At 41.1% G+C, this 18,461-nt stretch overlaps 1 protein-coding gene across 2 annotated transcripts in view; it reads left to right on the top strand.

Annotated features, from left to right (window-relative positions):
- The first annotated feature begins 4,181 nt into the window (after window positions 1-4,181).
- The window catches only part of itprid2 (ITPR interacting domain containing 2), a 41,239-nt gene continuing 26,959 nt past the window's right edge, over window positions 4,182-18,461 (top strand). For both annotated transcript variants that reach the window (XM_079169905.1, XM_079169904.1), the window contains exons 1-6: window positions 4,182-4,273; window positions 12,937-13,023; window positions 14,078-14,248; window positions 16,140-16,182; window positions 17,729-17,778; window positions 18,110-18,163. In XM_079169905.1, coding sequence (XP_079026031.1) covers window positions 12,981-13,023; window positions 14,078-14,248; window positions 16,140-16,182; window positions 17,729-17,778; window positions 18,110-18,163 — 361 coding nt within the window. In that variant the 5' untranslated portion in view covers window positions 4,182-4,273; window positions 12,937-12,980. The remainder of the gene's footprint in view (window positions 4,274-12,936; window positions 13,024-14,077; window positions 14,249-16,139; window positions 16,183-17,728; window positions 17,779-18,109; window positions 18,164-18,461) is intronic.

The following is an 18,461-nucleotide window of genomic DNA, read 5'->3' as shown; positions in this document are numbered from 1 at the left end:
AGCTTTCTGAGGTGTGTGTGTTGGAGGATGCTGCATTTATACTCGACACCGCACACACACAGACACACACACAGACACACACACACACACACACACACACACACGCACACACACAGGAGGGGGTAATTAGCATATCGAGGCCACACCCTCCCGGCACGCGCCATATGGTACGAACGTCATTAAAACGGCCCCGGGGATCACGTGACAAATCCATTTGTATGAGCCAAGAGTATCTCTCTCTCTCTCTCTCTCTCTCTCTCTCTCTCCCTCTCTCTCTCTCTCTCTCCCTCTCTCTCTCTTTGTGAGGAAAAGTTGACCATCTGTCGCCACATACAGCCACGCATGCGCAAACACGAACGGTATGCACATCATGGAATATGATAGTTTTTAAAGGTTTATCCTTATTGTTGTTGTAGAAGAAGAAGACAACTGAGGAAATATAATTTCACCCTGGACCACCTCAGATGGACCAATCCAGTAGCATTCTGATTGCAGTGCATTCTGGGTGCATTTACACCTGCATTAATGTGAGTTCTTCGTGATCCAGATTAAATATCCAGATGACAGATTACCAGGGGGAGATGGGGTCCAGATGATCGTCTGTCTGGTGCAGGTTCAGGTGTTGTGTCAAAGTCAGTCTCCCTGTCAATTTGATTCCTCTCACCTTTACCTGCACTCAACCTTAACGCTAACCCCAAGTTATTCCTCTGCCTGAGACGGAGCCACACCTGTGAAGCTCGTTGGTTTGATGTAAGGTTTTAGACCAGTGGAGAGGCTGTAGAGGTGGATGTTGGCCCCCAGAGGATGAATCCTTATGATGTTGGTGGTCCCCTGACATTTCCTTTGCACCATCAGCAGGTTGCTATTTTAGTTTTTGAGTGAAATATATTGATTACTATTGGATGAACTGACAAAGAGCTTGTTTCAGACATCTGTGCTCCCAGGATGAATAATAATATATGTGATGATCTTTCGATGAGTTAAGGTCAAACTTTGAATCCATTCCAGTGCAACCGTATAACAACTTTGGTGTTTCTCTCAACTTTTCACAGAGGGACGTTTCATAATTTAGTGTATGACAAATGAATACTTGAAATGACAACTAATGACATTCTTATCAGCCTCAGCTGTACGTTTAAGTGTTGAATAGCATGCTAACAGATTAAACAGGGTAAACATAAGACCTGCATGGTGAACATCATTAGCATGTTAGCACAGTCATTTTGAGAATGTTAGCATGCTGACATTAGCATTTAGCTCAAAGCAGCACTATGTACAGCCCTGCAGAGCTGCTAAGATGCCAGTAGAAGTTAGTTGGGTGGTTGAACAGCTTCAGAAGCCGCCCCTGTGTCTTAAACATGCATTCTCTCTACCGACCAGCAGGAGGCGACTTCTCTGGTTGCAAAAAGAAGTCAGATTGTATAGAAGTCTATGAGAAAATGACTCTACTTCTCCCTTGATTTATTACCTCAGTAAACATTGTAAACATGAGTTTATGGTCTCAATCTCTAGTTTCAAGTCTTCTTCAATACAGCATGTTGTTCATTTAGTAAATCATGGTCCATTTAGAGTCAAACAGACCATAAAGCAGGGTATGCTTTAGGGCAGGCTTACGCTGCCACTACCAGAGACGTATCCAGCGTATCTAAGTAACTCCTCCACATTTTAAATATGGTAATTTACATTTGTCGGTTGAAAATAAACAACATGGCGACGGCGAAATCGGCGAACTCGAGGCTTCATATCGTCAGTCCACAAAACAACGAGTAACGTCACGATGACTACGTCCACTTCTTAGACACAGTCTGTGATCTAAACGTTAGCTTGTAGCGTGTTGGCTACATCGACTGAATGTTAAGAAAAAAGTCAGCAGGAAATGGAGAAAACCAGTCGGGCTTATATCCCATCACTCTGGTGGTTGTGTTTAGTCGCTCTGACCAATCGGAAAGAAGCAGCGGACTTTGGACCAGGCTGTTTTCCAGTGAAGAGGTTGCTATGGTGACCCTAAACTGGTTGCTATGAAGTTACCAAGCAACTTCAGAGGACCGGTGTGTCTGTCCCATCAGCGTGATCCTCTGACAGCTAATGGTTAACTCAAAATCAATCCACCGGCCTCTCTGACGTTCCCTTCAGCATGAATGAATATACAACTGTGCTGCTCATGAATGTATAACGTGGAAGCATCATAAGTTCTTTATACAACAGTCTTTATAATGTCAAGAGTTAACTTACTGATACGAGACACACAGAAGTCACAGTTTGATTTGATGGTTTTCAGTCAAAACAAAGCTGTAAGTTGCTTTGAATTTATTTACATGTAGAGTTTCAAAGGATTAAGACATCCAGAGAAAAATATATTATTTTACAGACGTTCATCAGTAGCGAGAAACAAGAATAAAGAAGAGTTTGAACTTTTGATTAAACTGCAGTGAGGTCACAATAATTCAAGGGAGACAAATATTTTGTTACTCAAAACAAAGTGAGGAAAAAAGAGCAACGCGCTGTTGAATAAGAACTATTATTCCCCACTGCAGATGGTGTGTGTGTGTGTGTGTGTCTGTGTGTGTGTGTGTGGGGGGGTGGGGGTGGGGGGGGGGGGGAGAAGGTCAGATTAACCTATTCATAAATAGAAACTCAACACACACACACACACACACGGTCGTACATCTTGGACAGCAAACTGTATTCTATAATACGATTCACTTTTAAACTTTAAATCATTTAATTTGTCATTTTTTAAACAACACTTTACTCTAACCTCCTGTAGCATCTATACGCAGTATATACACATTCAATAAAGGCTTTATAACACACAATAACGTAGTTATAAGCAGATATACATTAAGTGTTTTTTAATGTTTAGTAAATTCTCCTATAAAGACATATTTTATATTATAACAACTGTATTTTACTGTATTGTTTTTCATCATGTGTTTATACAGCAGCCCACAGGTGGAGTTATATTTCTCGGCAAATACATTCATAAACATCTATATGTGCATACAATGACATTATAGTGTGTTCTAAACCATTTATTGAATGTTTATGTACTAAGGTTTCATTTAGTGGTAGGGCGACCGACAACAAAGCTGAAAACAACACAAAAGACAAAACAACAAAGCTGCATCAGAACAAATAAAACAATGAACTTTTAACAAAAACGAACGGGACAGAGAAATTAAGAAGCAAGCAGTGATAGAATTACTGAAAACACAAGAAAGTTGTTTTAATGTAAGAGAATATCATCTTTTTTTTATATGAAGATAACAATTATGTGCAGGTATGGGACGGAGATAACAACAAGGGACAAATAATTGTTTTAAGCAGTGAGGATAGTTAAAATGCATTCGATAATAAAATACCAACGAAGAAAAGATCCACTTCACATGAATCTGCAGCGCAAGTTGTAAATGACACGGAGAGGAAGACAAGTGGCATTTTAATAAACATAGTCAGTGTAATCAGTATCAGTAAAATAAGTTGTGTGATACGATAAAGAACATTAATACACTAATTAATGTTCTTTATGGTGTGATGTGTCTGGAATTACCTTTTATAGTAAAAGTGCATTCTTTATCCTGATGATTCTGTTTTTCTGTTTACAAAATGACTAATCTGAGAAAACCTTTTAATAGCATCAGAAAAGCGATTAGTGTGGTTTACATTTCGATAACTAAACCTACGTTTGTGATCAGAGGATTTGGCAGCTGTTGGATCATCGCGGACGTATTAGCAGCAGCGTCATATTGAAAGATATTCATCTATTTAATGGTGTTTGGTTCCATCTGGTGGTTAAAGGAAAGTACTACAGGTAAAAGCTCAGGTCACCACACCATTTCTTTCTTTCTTTCTTTTGGATCATACGTGTATCGATCTGTCCATCTATGTCCATCCAAATATAGTGTAGTAAATGTTTCTGCTGCAGCAACTCAGTGTTTGTTCATAACAACAGCAGAAACAGTTTACAATAATAACAGTATTAATTATTTGTTAAACTTCTAATTGTCTTTAAAATGCGATGAAGTATTTTTAATATTGTAAGTAAAAGATGTGTAAGTACTTCCTCCATCCCTGTGTATTATGACCGTCCTGTGTGTACCGAGTCAGTCCGCCAGGTGTCGCTGTTTGTCGGCTGCGGCTGCTCGAGGACACGCCCCCTCTCCTCCTGCAGGTTTCAGGAAGCGGAAGCAGGAATGTTGGTGTGTTTTCAGAAAAAGTTTGGACAAGTTTGACAGTTTGGGAGCGGATACATAAACCGCGGAGAAACATGACGGTGAGTAACTATATCCGTTCATGGTACAGCTAGTACATACTGCTTGTTGTACTAGACGTGGTAGTACTGCCGGTGTGTGTAGTTAGTGAGGATACGGAGAGTTTAGCTGCTGTCAGTCTGTCCTCCGTGTCTACAGCAGGAACCACTGAACAGGACAAACAAGTCTGACCTGAGACACACGGACACTTTAATGGCACGTGGGGGTTTAATACTGTGGCTTACTTTACATTAAATGTAAGAGTACGTAGGTATTTAAAGTTAGAGTGATCAGCATGTGTCCTGAAGCGTGACAGTGATGGAAGTACACTCAATCCACTAACGTCACTGCCCAAAGTACTGTAACTTCTACTTCAGGATACATCAGTCTTTTCTTTTTCTTTCTACTCTACTACATTTCAGAGGGCAATGTTGTACTTTTTAATTCATTATAATTATCTCGCAGCTTAAGTTACCTCACACATTTGAGAGATTTGCACTCAAAACGCACAGAGAACTCATGAAATGTGATATTGTGTTAAAGAACTGTATAGTACAGCTCAAACGGTTAATCAACTAGTCGATGGACTGAAAATGAATCTGCAGCTGTTTTGTTAAATCATTCTTCATTCAAAAACATTTCACGGTTCAGGAATATTTGTTGCTTTTTATTTCAATCATTTCATTTCATATCAGTTGTTCTGCTGATTTCAGTCTGAGAAGATTGTGACGAGATTTTTCACTATTTTCAATGAGTGGTAAAAATATACATACATACTTTAAGTAACATTTTCAATGCAGGAGTATTACAGTGTAGTGTTAGTACTTATACTGAAGTAAATGATCTGAATACTTCCTCCACTACTGCGTTTCAGAGAGAAATATCGCTCTATAGTTACTTTTCAAGATTTTACACAAAAATACACGTGACCATCTTCTAGAAGATGATGCATTATTAGAATCAGCTTTAAACAGTACATTAAGTAAATACTCCAGCTACAACATTAAAGTACTGCTGACATGGTAACACATTAGCAATCATTATCTAAAAATATAGTTACCTAACAATAACTGTGGATTTTGCATAATGAGCTCTTTTGATACTTTAAGTACATTGTTCTCCTTAATAGTTCTTTATTTTATTACTTTTAAAAACAGGACTTTTACTTGCATAATAATGTTATGTTGTTGTATTACTACTTTTACTTCAACAGTAGTTGTTTTGAATACTTCCTCCACCACAAAAGATGTTTTCTAGATTATTTGTGTCGTACACACACACACACACACACACACACACACACACACACACACACACACACACACACACAATATTAATTTAATAATCTACAGTCCTGATCCTTTACCTAAGTCACAATAATGGCACCACATGGTAAAAATAGTAAAATAATTTAATTAATTTACCATTTTACTTAATTATAAAAAACAGAAATAATATCAGCAACATTTCCTCGAGCATCAAAAGTACTTGTTATGCTGCAGAAAGGCTCCTGTCAGTGTTCTACGTTACATTATTAGATCATTATCACAGACACACACTCCTGCAGGCAGAGTAGGTGTTGAAGCTCTTACTGCAGTTTACTGCATCATGTTGTTACAGCGGAGGCCTTTGTGTTTGTAATGTAAAACCATGAAGAGAACACTGCACTGGAGGGAAACGAGCGGCCTGTAGCGCTTTGTTAAAGGGCAAGGTCACAATATTAACGTCTTAAAACGATATTCAGTTGCCGATGAACACTGAAACTGTTTTTGGTCCCATAATAACAACGATGAATGCTTCCTATTATTCTAAACAGTCTAGACCTTTTGATTATTACATAACTGTTGACCACGTTGCGTGGATGTGTAAGCAGGCGTTTGATATTGATATCCAGTCTGACTCAATCCTCCGATAATCTTCAACGTGAGAGCAAGATGATACAGAACTTAAGAACACATTAAGTATATCAACATATCAGCAGCATGTTTAACAAACAATATGGCACACCTTGTTTTTCATGAGCTACTCGATCCAAATCCCAAAGGCTCTGATTGGAATCTATCAAAACGATAATTTAAAGTTTAACCAGCCAAATGCTGCCACTCCCCAAAAGTTAACATGATGGGATCAGCTGATCGCTTTGAGAGAGAAGAGGCGTCACTCTGATGGAGTTGTTGGAACGACAGAAACTCAGTTCGCTGGCGGTTCTACAGTAATGTTACAGAGATCCTTTACTGAAGTAGAAGTAGAAATACACAAAAGTATACATCATGAATACAAAATGTTACCTCAGTAGAAGTACAGAAGTATGATCAGCTAAATGTACTCAGAAGGGCTCCTTCCACAGTGTCACGTTAACAGCCTGTTGTTATCACTAAAGAGCATTTTGATGTTGTAGTTCGTCAACGGGTAATTGTGCGTACTTTTGTATAGTATTGGGCAGATTAGTAGTACAGTGCTATATTATCATGGTTCTTTATGGAAAGAATAACTAGTATCTATAAAAGTCAGATGAATGTATTGGAGTAAGAAGTACAGTGATCCGTGGATTATTTTCTTCATAAATTGTCTCGTCTAAAAGAAATGTCAGAAAATGGTCAAATATCAGAAATGTCAATTATTGTCCCCAGCTGATCAAGTTTAAATTGCTTCAATAATTGAATAAACTCAATTGACGATCATAGACGAGTGGTGACAAAGAAAAGCTTCAAATCGTCCCATTTGAGGATGCTGGAACAAATCAAAACTGATTTTTAATTTTTGCTTTTGACAATTTATCTATTAGCGAAATCTTTTTTCTGTCCTCGTGGTGAACAGGTGGCGTTAATCATTCTGAAACGAGCCTTTAACCGCGAGTAGAGCCGTCTGAGTTGAAGCATTCGTACGAGCAAACCTCACACTAAGAAGTAGACATGAAGGATACAAACATGTTGCTGCAGTGTTTCCCTCTGACATGGAGAAGAGGTAAAACGAAACATGGAACAGCGCTGGAGTAAATGTCATTATTGACTGCATGACTGCACGCTGCACATTAGGATGTAAGTAGAGCCTTTGTTCCGCTTCTCTTTGAACTTCCAGGGTGACATCCTGCAGTTTACTGTAGCAGAAATGTAAACCAGCTCCGTGTCCCCACTTCCACTCTGCTGCAGTCTGTGTGATCAGCGTCACTGAGATGAAGTCTGACGAGTGTCTGCTGTGTTCAGCTCGCAGGAGTCGTGACCTCTCCGAGTCTGGTTTGTGTCAGTGGGTCATCTCCTCTCAGATGTTTGATTTACCGTCATGTCAAACAGAGAGAGGCAGAACATACTCACCGTTTGATGTTCTTCTCTTTGCCAGCGGTGGAGGAAGTGATCCAGGTCCCAAATAAATGTACCAATACCACAACGAAAACATTCTCAAAAAACACTGTTGTCAAAGTGAAAGGCCTGCATTGAGAATGTTACTGAAGTAAAAGTATGTCATCAGAACAGTATTAATGCTGTGACAGTTGTACAATTATGTAACATTTATACTGCTCAAGCTTTAATATAAAAGCCTGATTTTAGTTATAGTTGGTTATGGTGGAGCTAATTTTTTAAAACTATTTTCTATAGAACTAATGATTATTATCTTTCCGGATTAATCTGCTGATTATATTCTCGGTTAATCGATGGATTGAAAGCGGAGATGAAACCAGGAGCATAAAGTCACAATGTTTGTTTTATCCATCCAATAACCAACCCTCCAAGTCAGACTATTGATTAAGATTAATAAAAAGAAAAGCAGCAAATATTCTACATTTGAGAGGCTTGAACCATGAAATGTTCGGTGACTATAACAATAAATCAATCGTAACAACAGTTGATTAGATGATTTTCAGGTCAAAGGTCGTTTAGGTTAGAGAGAAGATCACGCTCTGTGTTACCATAACAACTTGACAGTGTAACATCACAGCTGTAACAATGTAACTAGAGTACTTAAATAAGCTCTCTCTTATGTAACGTTACATAAAGTCAACGAAACGTACAATGCCCCAAAAAAAAACATTCCCTGAGACACAAAAAATAAATCTGTAACTGTTCCAATAGTTGATCAGAATTATATGTAGTTAGAGGTTTTTAAGCAAAGTGACGGTTTCTAAATGGTGAGGATGAGCTGATTTTCCTGACCGACTAGCGCCAAAGCTAGCATTGGGCAGACCTTAAGGTCGAAAAAAGGTTTTTAACTGATCGCATCAATCCGTATAAATTCTTGTTGGTTAATGGTTAACATCCCTAGTGATAGTAAATTAAATATACCAATGCAGCGAACCAACCTGAAGCTTTCTCCACTAAACCTGAATCCTCTAATAACCCTCAGAATCACAGCCGCTGTTCTCTTAGAGAACGACACGACGGACCCTTGGTAGCCTCCTTAAGCCTCCAGGAGTGTTCCTGTGAAGACAGTTGTGAGGGTGAAGGATGACTGAAGAGGCCTGAGAGGTGAGACAGAGGGTCATGAGGGCGAGACAGTGGGTGAGACAGAGGGTCGTGAGAGTGAGACAGGTTGAGACAGTGGGTGAGACAGAGGGTCGTGAGAGTGAGACAGAGGGTCGTGAGGGTGAGACGGGGTCGTGAGAGTGAGACAGAGGGTCGTGAGAGTGAGACAGAGGGTCGTGAGGGTGAGACAGAGGGTCGTGAGGGTGAGAGAGGGTCGTGAGGGTGAGACAGAGGGTCGTGAGAGTGAGACAGAGGGTCGTGAGGGTGAGAGAGGGTCGTGAGAGAGGGTCGTGAGAGTGGGTCGTGAGAGTGGGTCGTGAGAGTGGGTCGTGAGGGTGAGAGAGGGTCGTGAGGGTGAGAGAGGGTCGTGAGGGTGAGAGTGGGTCGTGAGGGTGAGAGAGGGTCGTGAGGGTGAGAGAGGGTCGTGAGAGTGGGTCGTGAGGGTGAGAGAGGGTCGTGAGAGAGGGTCGTGAGAGAGGGTCGTGAGAGTGGGTCGTGAGAGTGGGTCGTGAGGGTGAGAGAGGGTCGTGAGAGTGGGTTGTGAGAGTGGGTCGTGAGGGTGAGAGAGGGTCGTGAGGGTGAGAGAGGGTCATGAGAGTGGGTCGTGAGGGTGAGAGAGGGTCGTGAGAGAGGGTCGTGAGAGTGGGTCGTGAGAGAGGGTCGTGAGAGTGGGTCGTGAGGGTGAGAGAGGGTCGTGAGGGTGAGACAGAGGGTCGACAGAGGGTCGTGAGGGTGCGACAGAGGGTCGTAAGGGTGAGACAGGGTGAGACAGAGGGTCGTGAGGGTGAGAGAGGGTCGTGAGGGTGAGACAGAGGGTGCGACAGAGGGTCGTGAGGGTGAGACAGAGGGTCGTGGTGGCTGCAGAGGACTCGCTCTCTGCACACTGTCCCCGTGTTTGTTGTTGTTTGTTTTCTGACATTCCAGTTTGTTTTGCATTTATGAGAGGAATATCTAAAAATAGATCCGTCTCTCCTTGTCTGTATCTCGGACAGGAAGTCGTTCTGTTATTCACCCTAAACACTCGTTTCCTGTTTCACGCGTTCTCTTTCAAAGTTGGCAGCAGGCTCCTCTTTTTCCCTCATCCTTCTACTCCAGTCAAATAGACACTCTGTGTTCTAGTTCTCTCAGCCTCATTATGTAATCTTGAGTTTTGTTTTTTAAATAATGCATGTCAGCATGCTAACATGCTAACATTCTAACAATGACTATGCTAACATACTGATGTTCAGTCGGTATAATGTTCAACATGTTAGTTTGGCATATTAGGATGCAAACCTAATCTTAAAACACTGTAGATAATGAAAATAATCATTTACAGAGCTAAAAATCATATTTTTTCTGCTTGGAGATAAATCCTGCTGCTTTAATGGAACATGTGTTTGTCAGCCACCCCTGGTTACTGCTGACTATCGTCGTGTTTACATTGACCTCCTCTGCTAAACCAACTTGCAGAGACTTGAAGCTTGTTACGCCCCTTTATTTATTTTGTAAAATTATAGTTATCATTGCGTGGTAACGGTTAGGAAAACTCCCTATTAGTGCGTTGATAGACACTTAGACAGCTGATCATGTGAGAGATGAGCAACTGAAAAAACCCTTTCAACACCTGAAAGAGTCTTCACTTTAGGAACCACAATGTACAAGATCTCTAAATGTTACTTACATGTGAGGTTATGAAACTGATGACTCCATATGAACTACATCATTAACAAGACCAAGATAAGCTACTTCTATGGAGTTATTCTTGATGCTTGTCATCGGCACCACCGGGTCGGATTCTGCCCGAAATCCGATAAAACCATGCAGGTTCACCAGAAACTCCTTCAGCTCAGACTGCAGCTGGACCTCCTCCAGTCCCAAATACCATCCACAGCTCTGACACATGTGCGTTGGCTAGGACCACAACATCTGTGTCCACAGTGCACAGGTTGGTCTTTTTAAAGCCTTTTTGCAGCAGCAGCAGCAGCATCCAAAGCATGGAGTTGCATCTTTGCATCTGCCTCTTCATGCACGTGAGGGGCAATCTGATCTGTTTGTTGTGGGTGAGACAATAAAACAAGAACAAGAGTGGATTGAACAATGTGTTCTGAGAGTGGATGAAAACAAAAAGGAGCTATTTCCCTTTCTGGCCCGGAACCTTGTGTTAACGTCAACTACCGAACAAGTTGTTTCCACTGGCAGACCCAGTGTTCTTTCAACAAACTTCTGTCTTTTCTTTTTTTTGTTTGTTTGGGTTTAACACATTCTCAAAACAAGTGTTAATGCTTTTATGAAAAAGTGAACATATCACCGACAATTTGGCAAGTAGCTCTAAACTTAAGTAATTGCATCGCTTTCTACCAGTGATTGTCTTCTAGGTTTGATTCATCATTTCTTTCCCAAAGGGTTAGGATTATTTGTATTGCTCTGTGTGTGTGTGTGTCATCAATAATATAATACTTTACTATTTATTTCGAGCTCATTTTAAGAAATTCATCGATCAGTGTTTAGCTTTGTCAGCGGATGTTTTCTTGTGCCAGAGTGATTTATGTATTTGATGTACTATATGTGCAGCTTTTAGTGTCTCTGAAGGCTACTGTGTACTTCTGCTCTGCATGTTGTAATTAGCACTTAATAATGCAGCACACTATGTTTATGTTTCTATTAGCTGTAATATTGACCATTTTATTGCTTGCATGACGTGTATTATGTAGGGTTGGGTACCGAAACCCGGTGCCAATATGGAACCGGTACCTATACGACCGATACCTACCGGACCGAAACGCAACGCAGATTTCGGTGCTTCTTTTCGGTGCCTGAGCCGATTGAAATACTTTTTTTTAACACTACTCTGATGACTCCGTGCTGGCAGCAGGTAACGATAGCTACCGTTTGTATAGCTACAGCAGCTAGCTAGCCATCAACCTTTTAACAGAGAAAATGCCGAAAGGTAAATGGTCAAAAGTGTGGCTGTTTTTATTTTGAAAGTCCGTTGCTCACTGGCAGCGGTGGAGGAATGGAGACTACTGGACATCGCTGCGGTAAAGTTAGCAGACACTCAGGTCTCCGTGGTCAACTCAGCAGACACTTAGATGTTAGTGACCTATACGCTGAAATTCACGGTAAACGCATTCAAATGGCACAGATCGGGAGCGAGCGAAGGACTTTGAAAGTTAGCGGAAAGATTTAACGTGAGACAACATCCGGTTTCTTCAGAGGAACATCCGATTTTCAGAATAAGATGCCAACAAAGTATGAATTAAATTCACATTAAGTATAAAACATGCTACCTGCATCTCGTGAGTTAAAGGGAAAATACACCTACATTGTGCGTAAGTGTGTCTTTATTCTTTGATCGCTGGGTAACCATCATCACATGAGTTACAGCATTATATTGATGAACAGTAGAGCTGCATTCACATGCTCTGACTCATGAAAACACAACACAAGCATTTTGGTGCTGAAACATGTTATTCCTGTTGCACAGCAGTGGAACGTTTCACATGACGTCACACACTGAGCACAGATAGTGAAGAGATATAACTGCTACTGTGTAAAGGGAATACTGCTGTTAAAAAGAACCTTATTTGTTTAAAGTGTTTGCAAACCAAATGTTATTGCACTTTTGTTCATATAGCAGTACTTTTAAAATAAAAGTGCACAATACACTACCTTTGAATTAATTATTGAACTTTGCCATAACAATGAGATTAATCGCAAAAATTCCATGCGATTAAAAATTGTAATCGTTGCCCAGCACTAATATGTATAGTATACTTTAAACAGTTAAATATATTGTTAAATTTGACTTGGCAATAAAAAAAGTATCTGTTCAGGCACCGTTTAGGCACCGGTATCGTTTTAAAAGTATCGTTTTAGCACCGGTATCGGAAAAAACCAAAACGATACCCATCCCTAGTATTATGTGCTTCTGTGTTGTATGTGTTCATTGGTATGTAGCAATGTAGTATAATTAGGTGATTTTTAAAAAATATATATTATATTTTTTTACGAAAATAAATATTTTCTCTTTTTATTATTGTTCGGCATTCTTATAAACTATTTCAGTAACTTATATTTTATGTTTTATAATTATTTTTTTTTGACTTTGTAACATCTGTCCAGGGTCTACAGACGAAAATAGCCTTTTGACTTACTCTGTTCCTGTTAGATGAACCAATAAATGAGATGAATTCTCTCTCTCTCTGTCTGTCTCTCTCTCTGTGTCTCTCTCTCTCTCTCTCTTTCAGTCTCCTCTGCCTGACTGACCTCGACCAGACAGACACAGGTAGAGATGGAGAGTGGACCTCTGGGAATGGACACCAACATTGCTCCAGGTGAGTCATCTTGCATCAAGGCCAACTTTGGCTTTGTATCATTGCAGTGTGGGAAGCCGATCATTGTTCATTTACCACTAACATTGCAATGATACAACGTCGGTTTAAACCCGTAACGTTTTCCCTTTAAACAGTTGCAATACTTAGCTAAAAGTAACGTTAACTGATAAACAGTTGAAATAATTACCTAAGAAAGGTAACCAGTTGGACTGGTTAGGTACAAGTAACGGATAAACAGTTGAAATAATTACCTAAGAAAGGTAACCAGTTGGACTGGTTAGGTACAAGTAACGGATAAACAGTAGGAATAAATAACGCCAGCTTAAAGTAACGGATAAACAGTGGGAATAAATAACGCCAGCTTAAAGTAACGGATAAACAGTGGGAATAAATAATGCCAGCTTAAAGTAACGGATAAACAGTGGGAATAAATAATGCCAGCTTAAAGTAATGGATAAACAGTGGGAATAAATAATGCCAGCTTAAAGTAACGGATAAACAGTGGGAATAAATAATGCCAGCTTAAAGTAATGGATAAACAGTGGGAATAAATAATGCCAGCTTAAAGTAACGGATAAACAGTGGGAATAAATAACGCTAGCTTAACGTAACAGATAAACAGTGGGAATAAATAGCTAAAAGTAACAGATAAACAGTTAGTCAACAGACAAATAAGGCTGTTTTTCACTGGATTTGATGGATGGCTATTGCTTGATGTGTCAAAGTTTATCAAAACTGAACCTCAGGTGGCAGATTTACATTGCCACAGTGAGTCTTTGAATTTATTGGATTCAATGTAATATTACATTGTTATTTAACATTTTAAATTATTAGCTAAAAAGAACTGATAAGCAGGATAATAGCTCTCTCGGTGAGCTACTGTATGTATGCAGGGCATGGTTGCATGTGGTCGCTCCGCTCAACTCACCTGCTGTGTGTGTGTGTTTGTATTGAATCTGTTGTGGTTTCTGTTTGTCAGGTTGAGTCTGCTAAACCTGATTGATGACTTAATAATTATGCTGCCTGACAAATTGTGTGCTTGATTGATCCTCAGATCCCAGAGTGCAGTCAAACTGCAGCTTAGCCTTCCTGCGGCGTCGGGCCTGGGCCCAGAGCAAAGACTCCACCTGGCAAGAATCAGAAACAGAAGCTGGGAGCTGTGGCCCCCAGGAGCCCCAACAGAACCAGAGGGACGGGGTAGAACAAAGACCCTCCGAAGAACCAGGTTAGACTGGGCTCAACTGTCACAATCTTGTTATTGGGGATATGTTAACTCAAATGTTAACTGTATTCTTATAAAGTAAAAGCTATATTTGCTGAGAAGATTACATTTTCTGCAACCACCATGGCTGAGTGCTAAAGTCAGTGCTAAATAGAGCAAATTATCAAACACTTTCAAATCATCCAAGTTATGTCAGTATCGCCGTTTATTTCGTGTGATAAGCAACAAGAAATGACAGAACAGAAAGGCAGATGGTAAATACATTAGAGGTAAATTAAAGACGATATTCTTATTTCCATTCACACATTGTTATGCACATTTGAAAAAACTTTCTGTCCTACATGGGTTTGATGGTTTCCGGTTTGCAACCGCTACTTCTTCTACTTGGTTTACGAGCGAATAACAGCCATGCAAGCTTATAAGCTGCTTTAAGAAAACTGGGCGACATAGATTCATTCCTGTTAGACGGTATATGTGCGTAGCGTTGTGGTACTACTCTTTACAACAATTTGAATAAAGTAGAAAACGGTACAATCCAACAACACAAGATTCTCTACAGACTGAAAAGATATCGACTGAAGCTGTAGTTTATCATGCCTACCCTTTTTGCAATAAACAACCGACGTGAATCCTGCTCACTATATTCAGTTCTTCGTTCCAACTTTTCCATAAATTCATCCCTTTAACTGAAATACATGAATTCTCACCCTTTGCTTTTAGCCATGCTAGAGTTTGGTTGATTGGTCAAGACTAAGATATCTCAAAAACTATTGGATGGAGCGTCATGAATTTCCGTACAGGTCTCCATGATGCCCACAAGGTGATCCTCTTGATTTTAGTGACCCCCCCCCCCCCCCCCCCCCTCTCTCTCACCCCGCCATTAGGTTTACATTTCAAGATTTTGTCGCCACAAATATTCCATAAATTAAATTTGTAAGAACTTCTTGCCCCCTCAAGATAAATTGTAAAATGACTTCCACAACTTTCCATTTAACGATACTTTGTACCTGTAAACCTAATGAGCTTTTTCAACAGCCCCAGCTGTACTTTGTGTCCTGTGCTAATTATGTGATCACGGTAACGCTAAACGGTACACCTGCTAAACATCAGCATATTTGCATTGTCATTGTGAGCATGTTGACGTTTGCGTTTAACTCAAAGTACAGCGAAGGACATCCTCACTGAACTACTGGCATGGCTGCAGACTGTTAGTCTTGTTCAAACATGCACAATCCTCTCAAGTCCCTAAGAGGATTTCTTTCTTTAATTATGAAGTACTTTTGGATACTTGCACTTTGATAATGAATTCTTTGTCAGTCACCGTGCAAAAATGCCAAACATTCACTTGTTCCAGCTTTACAAAAACGAGCGCAGTGTCCGTTTAAAGTGGGCCTGTTCAGAACGGGCCGAATTCTTGGCCTGTGGTGTTGCTGCATGCAGCTTTCTCATGAGCCACTCATACAAACACCTTCACACTCGACACTGCGCTTTCTTCTCAGCAACACGCCTGCCATGACGTACAGTAGTTGCATTACAAACCCAAGAAGCAGCTACTCGCGGTCTGAAACACCGGAAAAATGCACTCCGGTTCAGGAAAAACCACCAGGGCTAGACTTAACCGTGAGGTAAAGTAGGTACCCTGGGTCTGGGGCCCTCAACCAAACAGTGATAGATTTATTAGGATGTTTACATAGGAAGATATTGGTTGATTGGTGATAGATTGAATGATAATGGAAAAAAATGAATAGCTGCAGCCACACAGACAATATTCAGCTGAGATGTTGAGTTTTATCTTAAAGTCAGGCACCGCTTTAACGCCTTTATAGCATGTTGTAATCACTGTGCCACACAGCATCTGCTACCTTTAACATGTTCTTCTGTCTCTCTATGGCAGGGCGAGTTCCCAACAACATCACCAGCTGGCTGATTGAATGCAGGTATAGTATCCATTCACCGCCTGATTAAAGGACCACAGCAACGTTGTTTATGTCCTGTTTGCCACATGTCATGTGTGACTTGTCGGATCAATCTGCACTTGATGATAACTTAAATTAAAGCTGAGAAATGTTGAATGCCACCAGTGAAGGAAGGAAATCAATCCCAAAACTGATGGATGATTTGAAAATGATCAGCAGGAATGTGCAGTAAACAGACTTAGTGTTTCACTTACTAAAATATGAAACATATGGGATATGGCTGACTGGTTTTCTTGCTGAAATAGATATGACATAGATATGTTTACCTGGTGTGTGTGTGTGTGTGTGTGTAGTAGCAATGTTATCTATCGGCTGCACCTAGGCATACAGAACACGCACACACACACACACACACAAAGGAGCAGACCAACGCCCAGAGATAGGGCACATAGAGCGGTTCAGGCGAAGAAAGAGGGCCAGAAGCAGGAAGAAGCTGACAGAGGACGGAAAGAAAGGCAGAAAAAAGAAGGCAGAGTAAACAGAGGAGAGGTTTCTCCTGCTGTGTCAATACTGTTATCACAAACACACACTGTGCTCGCTGCTGTCACTCACAACCCTGTGACTCTACAGCGCTCTGACGTGTCCCTTGTAACGTCACCGTGGTAACATGACCAGCAGAAGCAAAATCACAGGTTACTATAGCAACAGCTGCAGGGCAGGGGCTTGAGGCCAACATGGCTGCCGGAGGAAAGTAGGAGGGGTAACAAACACTGCGGCTGCGCACTGTTGCACAACCGTTTGTGTGTGTTAAATGGTGGCAGGAAGTGTTGTCCCATTGATAAGAGTGGCAGGTTGTGTAACCGCTCAGTGTTCCCAGCGCTCGGCTGCAGACAGAAGCTCAGACCTGACAGCTTACTGCCACTGTCAACTCGCCTGAGCTGTCAGCTAGTTAACCTGGGACAACTAGACTGGTCAGTAGGACACCTGGGATATTTAGTCTTGCCTGGTCAGTAGTGGACTACAACAGGTAGCCTGGTCGGACCAGGAGTTAGCCTGGGATAGTGAGCCTTAGCCCGAAAGGCAGCAAGCCTGTGTTACTTAGCCTTGACTGGACAGGCAGCCGGTGTTGCTTAGACTTAGCCTGACATGCAGTTATGTTCAATTTCAGCTGACAGGCAGCTAATGTTGGGATGGTTTACCTTTGCCTGACAGGCGGTCAGCTTGGGGGTCCCTTTTCCTTCGCCTGACCTGCAGTTAGGGTTGGGATACCTGGCCGTCGCCTGACTAGGAGATAGTTTTCGTATCGGCATAGTTCATCTTAGTCTGACTGGCAGTGTGGGCCCGTTATCCCTCAACCGACACGCACTTAACGTTGTGATAGTTAGCGTAGGTCAGTACTTCACGTGGACTCATAGGCATTGATTTGTTGTTCGCGGGTCTAGCCTGTTTGGACTGCGCCTACAGGTATTTTAAAGTAGCCAAATGTATCAGTAAAATATTGAGCATTGAAACACACCGGCATCAAGCATACTGTTTATAACTCTCTGTGTCTTTGTGTCTTGTCCAGGACTCCACTAACAGCCTCTCTAGATGATCAGAGTGCTTCTCCCAGCAGAGGTAATCCACATTTTATGTATGTTGTTTATATATTACGTTGTGAGGACCCAAACCTGTTAGGACACTTCAGGGGAACTAAATACTTGAAACCAGCCATCACAACTTAGTTGGAATTTGGTTTTGGTTCCCGTTTCATGTCAGAATTGATAATGAAATGCCTCTCACCCTATGTTACTTTGTATGTGTTACTTAAGGTATTTTACAACTTTACGACTTTGTGCGTGTGCGTGTGCGTGTGTGCGTGTGCGCGTGTGTGTGTGTGTGTGTGTGTGTGTGTGTGTGTGTGTGTGTGTGTGTGTGTGTGCGTGTGCGTGTGCGTGTGCGCGAGCAGGAGCGCTGAAGAACGGCTGCAGCTTTGAAGATGACCTTTCACTGGGAGCTGAAGGTCAGTACAGAGAAAAACTCACAATACAACCAAGATTACAGATTTGTGCTCATTGTTCACAGTTTCCCCCCCATGTTCTAATTCTGTATTTTAACTAACACCACCAACTTAAGAAAGGCTTTGACATTTTGAAAAATGTCCCCCAAATGTCAATTATTGGAGTCCTTAAATGAGAAAGCCCTGATTCGATCATTAACTGCATAAACTAACCAAAACTGTAATGAAAATACAGAAGTGTTACCGAAACAGAGGGCAACAGATTTGATCATTTATCACTGCCCCAACAACCCCTTTATCT

This window comes from Pholis gunnellus (genome assembly GCF_910591455.1).
Source record: "Pholis gunnellus genome assembly, chromosome: 12".
Classification (NCBI taxonomy): Eukaryota; Metazoa; Chordata; class Actinopteri; order Perciformes; family Pholidae; genus Pholis; species Pholis gunnellus.
This window is presented reverse-complemented; position numbering and strand designations above follow the sequence as displayed.